The sequence below is a fragment of the Pyrgilauda ruficollis genome, unplaced genomic scaffold (genome assembly GCF_017590135.1).
Source record: "Pyrgilauda ruficollis isolate IOZ18807 unplaced genomic scaffold, ASM1759013v1 scaffold100, whole genome shotgun sequence".
Lineage (NCBI taxonomy): Eukaryota > Metazoa > Chordata > Aves > Passeriformes > Passeridae > Pyrgilauda > Pyrgilauda ruficollis.
The window spans coordinates 1,130,970-1,145,373 of record NW_024508102.1 but is presented as its reverse complement, the minus strand read 5'-3'; the positions used below and the strand labels follow the sequence as shown (position 1 = coordinate 1,145,373).

The 14,404-nt window shown below is 51.2% G+C and overlaps 1 protein-coding gene and 1 long non-coding RNA gene across 3 annotated transcripts; one reads left to right on the top strand and one right to left on the bottom strand.

Annotated features, from left to right (window-relative positions):
- Positions 1 to 98: 98 nt before the first annotated feature.
- Positions 99 to 3,052, bottom strand: LOC121353710. Of its 2 annotated transcripts, XR_005955186.1 has the most exons (3): positions 2,877 to 3,052; positions 2,071 to 2,241; positions 99 to 1,425 (listed from the first exon to the last, which is right to left on the bottom strand). It is a non-coding gene; the product is annotated as an uncharacterized LOC121353710 (long non-coding RNA). The 2 variants fall into 2 exon arrangements; XR_005955185.1 differs by lacking the exon at positions 99 to 1,425 and having other exon boundaries at positions 1,489 to 2,241.
- Positions 3,053 to 6,928: 3,876 nt separating this feature from the next.
- On the top strand, positions 6,929 to 8,546 carry LOC121353705 (cuticle collagen 40-like). The gene has a single exon (XM_041467782.1). It carries the CDS (start codon positions 7,049 to 7,051, stop codon positions 7,670 to 7,672), a length of 624 nt encoding a protein of 207 aa, XP_041323716.1. The 5' UTR covers positions 6,929 to 7,048; the 3' UTR covers positions 7,673 to 8,546.
- The last annotated feature ends 5,858 nt before the right edge of the window (positions 8,547 to 14,404 follow it).

Here is a 14,404-nt window from a genome sequence, read left to right as displayed (position 1 = left end):
GGGGCAGGATCCGAACCCAGCAGGATCCGAGTGCAGCAGGGTCCGAACCCAGCAGGGTCCGAACCCGGGCAGGGTCCGAACCGGGAAGGATCCAAACCCAGCAGGATCCAAACCCAGCAGGATCCGAACCCAGCAGGGTCCAAACCCCACAGAACCGGCCCCGGGCTGGGTTTGCAGGGCAGCTTTCGGCACAGGACCCTGGTTTTCCCTGCAGAGCATCTTCCCAATCGCCAGGAGAAGCCCAAAGAGCCGCTCTGGCTGCTCTGCTGAAGGTTCCGCTCCCTGGGCAGCGGGTCCCGCTCTGGCACGGGCCAGGAGGATTTGGGAAAGGCAAACATTCCCGAGCCGGAGCAGGCTCTTGATGTCGGTCCAACTGTGTTCCAGGGTGTTTTCCCAAGTCTAATCTCGAAGTTCCCTTTGCAAATACCTCATAAAAGGTTAAAGATACACATGGCAGGTATTTAAGTGCGGGGTCAGTAAATGGTGAGGTGCTCAGAGATGGCTTTAACATCTTGTCCTGCTGCTGTTTAACCAAAATCCTTTTGGTATCACTGCGTGTTTTTATCCAATATAGCTTGGAAGAGGCAATTTTCCTTCTGTGCTGTTTGTGCAGCACAGGGTACAACACATTCCTGTTCTATGACGAGGTTTCCAAACTCCATAGTAAAATGAATAATAATGATAGTAAATGTTGTATAACTTTTTTTTTTTTTTATTTTAATACAGCAATCTTTGTATTACTTCAGTGCTGGATTTTCCAGTTATTGTAGGTAGGGGGAAAAAAAGATTAAAAAAAAAAAAACAAAACAAGGAAAAACAATGAATTGGAAAAAAAAAAAAAAAAAAACCCAACCCAAATACATTCAAGGTTTGTAAGGAAAGAAAAATCAGTCCTGGGTGCCACTGCAGAAAGAGTCAAGCTGGACAGAATTAAACATCTCAGCTGGAGCGTGGACAGGGCAGCAGACAGCCTGCTAAAAATAGATTAATCCCAATTACAGCCACACTTCTGCTGTGCCCAGGTCCCCGCTCCCCGTGGGCACAGGGCGCTGTGACTGGAGAGGGGCTCGGTGCCCGGCTGGCCGCAGCGGGGCCGGGGGCACTCAGTGCCCGTCCTTGCAGAACCCGGGGGCTCGGAGGGTGGCAGTGGCAGTGACAGTGGCAGTGGCAGTGGCAGTGGCAGTGGCAGCAGTGTCCCCCCTGCCGGCCTTGGCTGCAGCTCCAGCTGCCCAGCGCTCAGCTCCGCTCCTGCCGATCTGCTCTGCCGGTGACCCGAGCTCTGAGCTCTGCCGGGCACGGCTGCGGCTCCCGCGGCCTCTCCGCCTAAAGACCGAGCCCTGGGCTCCTCCTGCATGCCAGGCTCTGGTTAAACCCTGCAGAAATCCCGGCTGGATGGATTTCCTCCTCTGACTGCTTCTCTGACTGCTTCTCGTCAGCGGCGTTGCAAAATGTTTAGTGGGAAATAAACAGATTTAAGCCTCTGTTTTCCAAACTCTGGTAAGTTTATTTGTCCCATCCAGCCTGGGAAACTCTGGCAAATAACTCTTTCCCCACCAAAGGGATGGATATTAATTACCAATTTAAATAGTTAGTCAGAAAATGAATCCCTTCAGCTGTAACAACTTAGTTTTGTTTGATGAGAAACCAGGAGTGAATGCTCTGGGGTTTCTTTTAGTTTCTGTGGCAGAAATCACATTTTAATATCTTGGATTTTCCTGAGGAACAACTGTAAGTACAGGGGAACAGCATGGATTAAATTTTATGTTCATCTGAGCCTGATGGGATGTTTTATGTAAAAATCGAAGCCATGGTGAATGCCAGGACCCAGCCCTGAGAGAGGCAGGATCGTGTCCAGGCTGGCAGGCAGCTCTGAGTGGGGATAAGGGTTTGGATGCGCTGAGGAGCAGCAGTATTTCTGCTTAGAACTGGTCAGAAAAGATTTCAGTTTACACTTTTGGGGCTCAATCACCCTTTGCACTGAAATGCAGATCCAGGATTTGGCTTTTTTTTTGTTTTGTTTTGTTTTGTTTTTATTTAAATGAGAAAGACTCAGTGCAGAGCAGTTGGTACCTGTGGGCTGCAGGGCAGAAATTCCCCTGCACAGCCCTGTTTGCTTCCCCAAGAGAAGTCCCACGGAGCCAGTCTCCTGGAGCTCAGCTGGTGCCAGAGCAGAGTTTCTGGCTGTCCCTCAGTCCTGGCTGTCCCTCCTGCTGTCACCTCCCAGCTGCCTGGAGCTGCACCCTGGGTACACAAAAACCTCCCATTAAAAGTTCCGTCAACCTTGTCATGTAACAAAGCAACATTTTCCCACTGGGAAGTGAACAAACAGGGAAAAAAACCCAAAAACCTGTTTGGGCATTCCTGAGTAGCTGGTTTGGCATTGCTGGGCCAGCAGCAGCCCGTGGCCAGGAGCATCCCTGTCCTGTGCCCCCTGCTCCTGGCATCAGCTCTGCCAGGTGAGCCAAGCCTGGGGCCTGGCTGGGAGATCCCTGCGGATGTGTCACTGTGATATTTTATGAAAAATCCCTTCGCTAGGATTTTTTTCTCCTGAGAAGCTGAGAAGCCTCAGAGGAAAAGAAAAAACAACAATTATCTGCTGCTGTGGAATGCAACAGGTGCATCTTTGATGGGTCCATGTGGGTTGTTTCTACTTAATGACCAGCCATGGTCCAGCTGTCTCGGACTCTCGGAGAGTCACGAGCTTTTTTTATCATTCCATTCCATTCCATTCCATTCCATTCCATTCCATTCCATTCCATCCCATTCCATTCCATTCCATTCCATTTTCCTTTCTAGCTTTCTGTCTGTATCATTTTCTCTATTCTTTTAGCATAGCATTTTTAATATCATATAATATCATAAAATAATAAATCAACCTTCTGAAAAGATGGAGTCAAGATTCTCATCTCTTCCTCGTCCTGGGACCCTCGAAGACAACCACGTGGCTGGGAGGGCACATCCCTGCCCGTGACTGTGCCTGCCTGGAGCCGCTGCTTTTGCAGGGATTGGGAAATGTGCCGTTGATGTTCTCAAGCCCCACGTTGGGCGCCAGGCTGTCGCGGTGAGGACTTTGTCACAACTTTGTGACAACTGGGGCGCGACAGACCCCCCCTTGCAAGCTCTGCAGAATCCCAGCTACCAGCGGCGCAGGAACAAAAGGCAGCAGCACGGGTCTTGGGGTGAGGCTTGGGGTTCATGATCAGCACCCAAGACCCAGACTTGGGGCTAGCAAGAGCTTTCATACCTCGCTCGGGAGGAGGGGTTTAGGGTAGCAAACCAATAGGGGTATGGTTGGGGAGGGGTTGGAGGCAGGGTATTTTACTCTTGAACCAATAAAGGAGCACTGGGGAGGGGAATAACTTGGGTAATAGGGTCCCAAAGGACACAAAATAGGGAATTCTCCAGAAGAAAGGGCAGGTTGGGGGAGGATTAACACCCAGTGGGAGGGAGGAGCAAGGGGGATTCAGAGGGAAAAGGGCAGGGATAGGCGGGATTGACAACTGGGAAGCTGGGGGTTTAAAACTCAGTAGGGAGTGGCATAAGGGGATTGCAAAATCACAAATTGAACAGCAAGCAGACCAATAAAACAAAACAAAAGAACCCCACACTGCAACAGTGATTCACGGGAGAGCTGCAGCCCCGCGCGGCACCCGCGGGCGCTCGGAGCCACCAGACGCGCACGGAGCAGCTCCGGCTGCCAGGGAACGCCCAGAGCCGGCGCCTCGCTGCACGCACACCATTTATTAAAAAAAAAAAAACAAACCATCCTGAAGTGCTTTTTATTACCGAAAATTATCATATTTGGGATTATCATATTCATCAGCTTGGCTGGCCGGGGTGTTCTGCTGTTCCTGCTGGGCTTGGTGCTGGCAGCGCTGCCTGAGCTCTCTCCCTGCCTCTCGTCTCAGCCTGGAAACTGGGATTGTGAATTATTTTGGCCGGGGATAAACTGGCCTAAATAATTTGCTTGTACAGCGCTGAGCCACGGTGGCCTCTGGGTCTCAGCTGAGCCTTCTGGAGGCTTCTAAAAATAAGGAGTTCTAAGCTATTATCTTTTAAAATACTTGGAAAAAAGAGGGGGCAAAGCGAGGATCCTTTCACAGCTGTTTTGGCCTCAAACTGCCAAGATTTATTTTTTTAAAAATGTGTTTTCTTGATCATTTCTCTCCCTAGCCTTTCATTAAAAAAGAGCTCACAAATTTAGGACAGGTGTTTTGTACTTCCATAGCAAAAATCATTTGAAAACCACCAGTAACTTCTAAAATCCAAGCTACCAGTAATAAAATGAAAATTGATCCTAAAGCCATATTTTTATGCATGAGCTGATTACTCTTCGTGGCCTGGAATTATTTTGCAAACAACGCTCAATTAGAGAATGAACTTTTCTATTTTTTTCCCTAATTGTCATTTTTTAAGATATTTTGGATATCCCATGGCAGGGGTGGAATGAGATAAGTTTTAAAGTCCCTTTGATGGCCCCCAGCCCAAACCTTTCTCTAAATCCTTTTCACAGACACAAGACAGGGAAATCCATCCCGCTGGCACTGGGAGGGGACGCTCAGAATGGTCCAGGGATGGTTCCAGTCTGGAGCTGCAGTCATTCCATGACTGGAGAGGATGGCAGCGAGGGAACCACCAGAGCCAGCACAGCCCAGGGGGAAGGAAAGGCAGAAGTCGTGGATGGAGAGCACGCAGGTTCATTTGGGAAGGACCTGCTGCCTCCTAAGGACCTGAAATAAACCCAGCCAGCCCCCATCCCCACAGAAATTCCTTCCTTCAAAGCACTTCTAGTGGAATTTACCTCCTGTTCCTGAGTTCTCTGCTGGTTTGGAACAGAGCAGTCGAGGCTGGAGGGCTGGGCTGCAGGTGAAAAACCAGCTCTGCCTTTGGCAGCAGGGGACAGGCAGAGCTGTCCCCTCCCAGGGGACACCTGTGGCACTTTTACTGGGAGGACACAGAAGAAATCCAACAGCCTTTGGTCCTGCCTGGGCAGGGCAGAGCTCAGAGCAGGCACCCGGGCTGAGGGCACCTTACAAACCCTGCCCCAGGCTGACAGAGCCGTGCTGGGGCACAGAACTATCCCAAAACCAAATATTCCCGAACTGGACCTCGAGCAGAGCACAGGACATGCCTTTGGTGACTGATAATGGGAGGGAGAAGCGTTCTGTCAGCCGGGCCCTGTGTGAGAACCAGCAGAGGAAACCTAAGCCGCGAAACATTAAAGTTCCAAAATTAAACCCTTGTTTACGTAAGGACTGGGTCACTGCTGCTGTGGAACACGGCGGTTTGAACCAAAAAAGGCCTTTTTCAGCAGGCCCTGCTCCCTGCCAGGCCTCCCCCAGCCCGTCCCCATCGATTTCTGCTGCTCGTTGTCCTGTGCAGGGAGCAGCACCTGGGAGCTGGCCCCGGCACTCAGCTCCTCACCCTGCTGCTCACTAACACCTCACAGGGCTGGGAATCCTCCTCGGTGCCCTTCCCAAAACTGCCCTTCCCCAAACTGCCTTCCCCTCGTCCTCTTCCACGGAACAAAATCCAGCTGCAGGCCCCCAGCTGGGTTTGGTGGCTTTAACCCAGGCTGGAAACTGCATTTGGGGCTGTCCCTGAAGAGCCAGGAGCAGGAGCTGATGGTCCCGTGGGTCCCTTCCAGCTCAGGATATTCCATGATTCAATGGGGTTTTTCTCTGTGAAATAAGGAATAAAACTGTCTGCAGCCTCTACAGAAAGCAGTGGAATGTCCTTGCTGCTTCAGCCTGGCTAGTTACAAATATAACACAGCAGAATAAAAATAAGAATGTAAATGCAAAATATAAAAAAAAGAACTTTATGGAGCTTCCCCCCTGCAGTGTCTTTTAAAAGCCTTTTACCACATGGCTAAACACACCTTTATTTATTTTTTTTTAAGAAAAGGGAATAAAAGAACTTAATCCAAACTAAATATTTAAGCAAACAGCAATTAACTAACAATGATGAATGGTAAACATTCCTAGTCCCACGCTAGGCCGGGACTTTAAAGCCCGTTTATCTAAGCTAAAGCTGCTCAAGGGGAAAAGCAAGTTTATTGAGTAAACTTTGTCTCAGCCACCTTGCTATTAAAACAGTCCACAAGCAGAACCTGCATCGTATATTCTGGGAGGAAAAAAAGGAGGGAGAACAAAACAGCCCATGGCATGGAAGTTACAATGCTGTGTGGAGCAATCATCCCTAAATAGAAAAACGGGGAAAATACAGAGCTGTGAAGCAGCTCCTTCCTTGGAGCCTTGGGTTAAAATAGGAAGAATGAGAGACCCCTTAAATTCCACCCGATGTTCCCATTTGGCCTGGGGGTCTCATTGCCACTTATCCACTGGGAAGGAGGGAGCCTGGGCAGAGTTGCCTAAGATTTTATCCACTTGGATCCTTTTATTCAAATGTAACATTATTATTATTATTATTATTATTATTATTATTATTATTATTATTACTATTATTTAAATTTGAATGTAACATGATTATGTCATTATCATTATTAGTATTGTGATAATTAGCATTATCACCATTATCATTACCATTATTGTTACTATTATTTCCAGTATTCCTATTTATTATTATTCCTATTGACATTATAATCATCATCATCATCATTATCAGAATTATCATGATTTTAACCCATCCTCATCACTCTGGAGCAGGGGTGCTGTGCCTGTCCCACGCCAGCCCCTCCCCTCGGGCCCGGGGCTGGGGGGGGGCGGGTCCCGGCCCTGCGAGGAGAGGGGAGACAAGCGGGGGGCAGGGTGGGAGTGGGGGGCATGGGGGTGAGCAGGGGATGCGCAGGGGGGATGCAGGGGATGAGAAGGGGATGCAGAAGATGAGCAGGGAATGCAGGACATGAGAAGGGGATGCAGGCAGGGGATGCAGGAGATGAGCAGGGGATGTGCAGGGGGGATGCAGGAGATGAGCAGGGGATGCAGGGGATGCAGGAGATGAGCAGGTAATGCAGATGGCGGGATGCAGGAGATGAGCAGGGGATGCAGGCAGGGGATGCGCACGGGAGGCGCGGGGATGCAGTGGGATGCAGTGCGCAGGATGTGCGCAGGATGTGCGCAAAAAAAAAACGGGAGGTGCGCGGGGATGTGCGCAGGATGTGCGCGGGATGTGCGCGGGGATGCAGCGGGGCGAGCGCGGCGATGCAGCGCGATGTGAGCGCGGGTGCGGCGGGGACGCGGCGGGGCGTGCGCGGGGACGCGGCGGGGCGAGCTCGGAGATGCAGCGCGAAGTGCGCGGGATGTGCGCGGGGATGCAGCGCGACGTGCGCGGGATGTGCGCGGGGATGCGGCGCGACGCGCGCGGGATGAGCCCCGAGATCCAGCGCGACGTGCGCGCCGTGTGCGCGGGGATAGAGCGGGACGTGCGCGGGATGTGCGCGGGGTGCGCTCGGGCTGTGCCCGGCCCCGATCCCCCCGCTCCCCGCCCCCGGTACTCGCCTGGCGCAGCATCCCCGGCCCGGGGCGGCTCCCGGGGGGCTGCGGAGAGCTGGGGCGGAGCGGGGCCGGCGGAGGCGGAGGAGCCCCCCGGGCCCTTCTGGATCCCTCGCAGAGGCGGCGGCCGCGGGGCCAAGGTCACCCCGCGGCGACTACAATTCCCAGGAGGCGGCGAGACGCCGGGAAAAGGCCCGGGGGGAGCGGGGCAGGAGTGAGGGGTCCGCTCCAGACCCCTCCCAGCCTCCTTCCCCCAGCATTTTCCTCTTCTTCGCCATCGGAGCTGGGATGTCCCATCCCGGGGGATGACGGCGCAGCTTTTGAGAATCCGGCACGAACAGACGCGGATCTATTTCGGGATTAAAAAAAAAAAAAAAAAAAAGGCAGCATGAGGAGGAATAATAAATGTCTGACGGTCGGGTTTAAAGTGCTGCGTGCTCCTTGCAGGGCTGCAGCCCCTGCGTGCGCCACCGCACATCTCCGGGACCACCTTCCAGGACCTCCACAGTCATTAGTGGGTATTATCCTCGCTCCCTCTTAGGAAGTGGTGGGATAATCATTCCCCATTTAACGGCTGGGAAACTTGGCGCAGCGCACATTAAGTGATTTGCTGACAGGCGCACAAGAAAATTGCGCTAGTCAAGCGTTCTCCCAATTATGCCATCCTTGGAACTGCATAATTTCTCTGCGTAATTCCAAACACGGCTCAGACTCCCCGGGCAGGGCAGGGCTCCATCTCTGCACGGCGTGCGGCTCAAATCAGCTGGCGGGACCCGCCTGTGTCCCCCGGGGGGCTCCTCGGGGCTCGGACCCGCAGCTCCGGTGCCACCGCACAGGTATCACCCGGGGGGCACACCAGAGCCCTGGGGAGGCCGAGGGACGCTCAGCTGCCCGGGGGTGCCGCACAAAGCCCCCCTCCCACCTTCTCCAAGCGCAGCTTCAGGATTCCGCAGCCCAGTGGAAATTCCCCAGCGGTGCCAGCGCTGGGGCCTCCGGGGACCGGCAAAACCTCCCTGGAGCCAGCCAGGAGCTGGGGCTCTGCCACCGGGAGAGCATTCCGGCCTCCGGGAGGGATCCCGTGGAGCAGGGGGTCAGGGGGGGTAGGGGGTCCCGAGGGGCAGGGGATCCGGGGAAGCGGGGGGTCCGGGGGAGCGGGGATGGAGCCCCTCGCCCTCCCCCGCGGTTCTCCAGGCTCCCCTGCCCTCATTCCGACGGGCCGTGCCCGCCCAGCCTCCTAATCTGCGCTAAGTGGCACTGCCGATGAGCGCTGCGATAAATTTAGAAAGAAATCTTTGTGTGGGTCAGAGGAAAAACACGGCGGGGGGAAGCCGAGCTGCTCCGCTGGGCTGGGCTCGCTCCCAGCCGCGTTTCTCATCCTCGCTGCCCAAAGCCAGAGGCAGCCGCAGGGCTCAGGGGTGGGCCAGACCCTGCTGGAGTTGGTGAGCCAAGGATTCCTCGGTTTAAAAGAAAGATTTTTCAGTGATTTAGTGGGAAAGGAGCGGGAGGAGGCAGCGCTGCCCCGGCTCCGACCGCGACCTGACATTTCAGCCGGAGCCTCTTAAAGAGCAAGTTTGCCTTGCCCAGGATTTGTTTATAAGCACGAGCAGGGAAAGCAGTTGTTCTTAATTCCTCTCTCGGGCTCCTGCCTGCCCTGCCTGCTCCTTCCCAATCGCTTTTGTTAATCTCTTAAATTGTTTTAAAACAACAACAACAAAATAATGGCATTAGCGGTGCGAAATCCCCCGTGAAATCGCCAGCACAGCCCCACGTCCCTCTCTAAAATCGGAACGTTTCAAACTGTTTTATCATTTGCTGGTGAATTATATTGTACCAGAACGAGGAGAGGAAAAGAATTTTCTGAATGTATTTCCTGTAATAAGCTATTAAGACCTTGTACTGCTAATTAAACTATTAATTAGACGTCTTATCGTTCCTAAACACGTTAGCATGTTGCCAAAGCAGCAATAAGCCTCTGGGGCAGGCAGGAGATAAGGAAAGAAGGAAGATGCAAACATGAAGATTAAAAAAAAAAAGAAGAAAAAAAAAATCAAAAGGACCAGAAACAGCAAATAAATAACTAAGAGTCAGAAGGGTGAGGTATTCTTAATTTGTATGAATAAAAAATAAGTAACTTGAGAACCAATTTCCTATGTAGGAGCCCTTGGGGCATCTCTGTCTTACCCAGGACAAGAAGGGACAGGACTTTTCACACCTTTGTGTTTCTGCAGTCAGAGCAGTGGAACCAGAAGTGGAACCCATCTTCCCCACCACCAGAAGTTGCCATTAGAAAATTAACAGAAAAACTATTCAATAATGGTGGGGTTTTCCTTCTCCAGGAGAAAAACACAAAGAATTTTCAATAAGAAGACCTTAACACCAAGGAATTTCTGCATCTGCCTCCACACTGGCCCACAAACAGCACCCCTGGCTCGCCCATCCTTGTCTTTTTTAAGTTAAAAAAGAACATTTCCAGCCTCACAGCGCTTGGGATGCTCTTGGCACGCTGTGAAGGTGTTTCCCTCTGCCCCTGTGGCTCCTTCAGGAACGAGGAGGGGTCAGGGGACAGCTCTGCACCCCGAGGTCCTGGCTCCCCCTGTCCTCTGCCCATCCCGGGCTTTCCAACACATGGAAATGTTTCCAGACCCTAATTCCTCAGCGTTTGCCTCCCACAGTCGATCTCAGGGCTGGATAATCTCATTTATCTCTGTTATTACAAATCAAAACAGCAGCAAATTAAATGGATCTGAGGGCCAAGATTAAAGCTCCAAACACGTGGGAAGTGCCTGTGATGCAAAGAGCTGTAAATATATATATATTTTTTTAAAGGGGGGGATGGAAAACCCTACACAGATGCTGCTCTTTTACCTGGAAAGCAAAGACAGGATCATGGAAGAATTAAGGCTGGAAAAGACCTCAAAGATCAAGTCCAACCACTAATCCAGAGCTGCCAGGCTCACCACCATGGTTGGAAAAGGAGGAAAAAAAAATCAAAATGAGCTTGATCATCACCTTTTTCCAGCTCTGGGAAACGCCTTTGTGGCCAGCTGATGGTGGCTGAGGTTCAGGCTGGCTCAAAGCTGGGGCTCAGAGGACACTGCTGGTTCCCTGGCTGGCATTTCAGGGATTCCTGGCCCCACTGATGCTCCTCCAGCTTCTTTTCCTGAGGTGGGACACAGGACATCACCAGAGCCCTCCTGTGCCCCTGAATTCCCTGGGTCAGACCAAAAATCCTGCGTGGCCTTGAAGGAGATGGGGCAGCAAAACTGGGAGAGCTCCAGAAAGAAAAGAAACGCGGGATCTGACACTGAGCACGCAGCTGGGAAAGAAATGGATGTGAAACCCAGGTGAGAAATGCCACGGTGGATGCTCCCCCTTCCTGGAATTTGAGCTCCAAGCGCCTCTGTTCACAATATTATTCCGTAATTCCAGGGTTTCGCTGATCCCGGGATGGATTGCAGAGCCGCGGGCTCTGCGCTTTTTTGGGTCTTTTTATTTTAAGATGGGTCTGATTTGGGCGTTATTTGGGTGTTATTGTTGCCAGGGCAGCGTTCCCCGAGCTGCAGCTGCCCTCTGGAGCCCGCTCGGAGCGCGCTGCAGAGCGCAGCCAGCAGATAGCAGCATTGGAGAGCGAATGAGCACAAGTGTGCGAAAATGAGCAAAAAGGGGCACAAGTGAGCGAAAATGAGCAAAAAGGGGCACAAGTGAGCGAAAATGAGCAAAAAGGGGCACAAGTGTGCGAAAATGAGCAAAAAGGGGCACAAGTGTGCACAAGTGTGCACAAGTGTGCACAAATGAGCACAAATGAGCACAAATAAACACAAATGAGAAAAAATGAGCACAAGTGTGCACAAGTGTGCACAAATGAGCACAAATGAGCACAAATGAGCACAAGTGTGCACAAGTGTGCACAAATGAGCACAAATGAGCAAAAATGAGCAAAAATGAGCACAAGTGTGCACAAGTGTGCACAAATGAGCACAAATGAGCAAAAATGAGCAAAAAGGGACACAAGTGTGCACAAGTGTGCACAAATGAGCACAAATGAGCACAAATAAACGCAAATGAGAAAAAATGAGCACAAGTGTGCACAAATGAGCACAAATGAGCAAAAATGAGCACAAATGAGCACAAATGAGAAAAAATGAGCACAAATGAGCACAAGTGTGCACAAGTGTGCACAAATGAGCACAAATGAGCACAAATGAGCACAAATAAACGCAAATGAGAAAAAATGAGCACAAGTGTGCACAAATGAACACAAATGAGCAAAAATGAGCAAAAATGAGCACAAATGAGCACAAATGAGAAAAAATGAGCGCAAATGAGCACAAGTGTGCACAAATGAGCACAAATGAGCAAAAATGAGCACAAATAAACACAAATGAGAAAAAATGAGCACAAATGAGCACAAGTGTGCACAAATGAGCACAAATGAGCAAAAATGAGCAAAAATGAGCACAAATAAACACAAATGAGAAAAAATGAGCACAAATGAGAAAAATGAGCACAAATGAGCAAAAAATGAGCACAAATGAGCACAAGTGTGCACAAATCTGCACAAGTGTGCACAAATTAACATAAGTCAGCACAAATGTGCACAAATGTGCAAAAATGAGCACAAATTAGCACAAATGTGCAAAAATGAGTACAAATTAACACAAATGAGCACAAATGAACACAAACGTGCACAAAAATAAGCACAATCGTGCACAAATGAGCACAAGTGTGCACAAATTTGCACAAGCGCGCACAAATGAGCGCGAATGAACAAAGTCAGCACAAATTTGCACAGGCGTGCCTCCCGTGCCGCCCCCAGCCCTGCGGGATGCTCGGGGCTCTCACAGGACGGGAAATCAGGGCCAGCAAAGCCAGCAAGGAGCTGCTTTTCCCCGGGCCGGGATGGGCTGTTTGCCTGTGCAGGGCTTGTGATGGTGCAGGTGTGCTCTCACCTGCGAGGGCTCTGCTGGTTTTACTGGGAGAGGATGAAACACCCAGCCGAGGGACGCGGCGAATAAAAATTAATTCAAACTTGTTTGCTTTCGTGAATTTGGCTTCAGCAATGCACAGAGTGAGCCGCCTTCAACTCACAGTAGAATTGTGAGGTCGTTCAGACAGGAAGGTGTTCCTTCACTTCTGGGAAAATCTTTGATTTCAGCCAGCAGAAGGATTTGGGCAGGCTGGGGAATGGGCACAGACACAACATCCAGTGACAGTGCTGCATCTATTTCTATCTATTTCTACATTTTTCTATCTATTTCTATCTATTTCTATTTGTATTTGTATCATTGATATTTCTATTTCTATTATTTCTATTTCTACTATTTCTATTTCTATTTTTATATCTATTTTTTTTGTATTTGTATTTATAGTTAGCACCTTGTATCCCCCCTGTTCTTCCCCAGAGGATGTTTTCATGCCAATTGTTTTCCTCTGGAGGGTCCCTTTCAATGTGAGGCTCACCCAAGCTGAAGACTGAGCTAAAGATCTTGAGCTCATCAACCAGGTAGGAGCACTTGCACCAGCCTTGAACCGCGTTTATGGGAAAACAGGCTGCTCTCGGAAGCTGAAATGGACTCAGACCACCCCAAAATGGCCCAAAAAAGCAGCTGTGAGTGAGGCTGCAGGGGCTGGTGAGAGGAGGGGGCAAGGAAGGAATGCAAGGGGGCTGATAAGGAAGGAATAATAAGAAAAACCTTTCTGGCCTGGCCAAGGCTGTTTACACACAGGCAAAAAACTTCCTGAGCTGGAAGCGCAGCCTTTCCCAGCCTTTTTTTCCCAGCCTTTTCCGCTGGCTCAGCACCGGCCCCGCTCCCGGCATTTCCCTCAATCTGGCTTTGGAGGAGCCTTTTGTTTTGCCGGAGCACTTGGCTGTAACTTTATTGTCCCTGCCTGGCCGCAGGGCATGCCCCGAGCTGTGAAAAGCGCACCTGAGGTCTGATGAGATCCGCAGCTCCCGGTGCTGATGCGATAAACGCCTGCCAGCAGAAAAAGCGGCCCCAGCTCCCTGCCCCAGCTCCCTGCTCGTCCAGCCTTCCCTGCGAAAGGAATTTGTTTTTCCTGCATCTGTTCCCCTCGCAGCCAGAGGTCAGGCTGCCCCAAAACCCCGGGAGTGTCCCCCGAGGGGTTCCTGGTGTGCCCTGGGGAGGGTCAGGCATCCCGGAGAGCAGAGGGGCTCAGGGCAGATCCCCGCTCCCAAAGCTCCTGCCTGCAAAGGAGCTCCAGCATCTCCACAACAGAAGGCACCCAAGGCTTCCCTGTGTCCCCCCTGCAAATTTTTTGGGGCAGGAAGTGTTGCCGGATGCGAAAAATGTGTATTTTATGATTGGCTTTTCGCAAGTATTAAAATGGATATTGTATGTGTTATGTTAGAAAGTTATAGAACCCCAGCATGGCCGAGGCTGGAAAATCCCCCCAGGGTCATTGATCCCCACCTTGTCCCCAGCCCAGAGCACTCAGTGCCACCTCCAGGTGACACCTCCAGGGATGGGGACCCCAAACCCCCCTGGGCAGCCCCTGCCGAGGCCTGGCCACCCTTTCCATGGAGAAATCCCTGCTGATGCCCAGCCTGCTCCTCCCCTGGTGCACTTCCCTGCTGCCAGGCCAAGCCCCAGCCCTGCACATCACTCCAGAGTCTCTTTTATTTCCCCAGGAATGAACCTTAAACATCAAAACAAACAAATGGAACAGGCGAGGTGTAACAGCCTGCTGCACGTCACTCATCCCGCAGACGGTTTTTTTTTTTTGGGAGGGGAACGTGCTCAGAGCAAGCCAGAGCCTTTAGTCATGGGATTTCTGCTGAGAAAAAACCTCTCTGTGAGGCGTTGTCCTCCCACCCTGCTGGCAGCAGCCAGAGCCACACATCCCGCAGGGATGAGCACGCTGCAGCTCCAAGGACACAACGAGAAACCGGTTTTTTGTACTTAATTATTTTCCTTTTTCGACCGGGATTA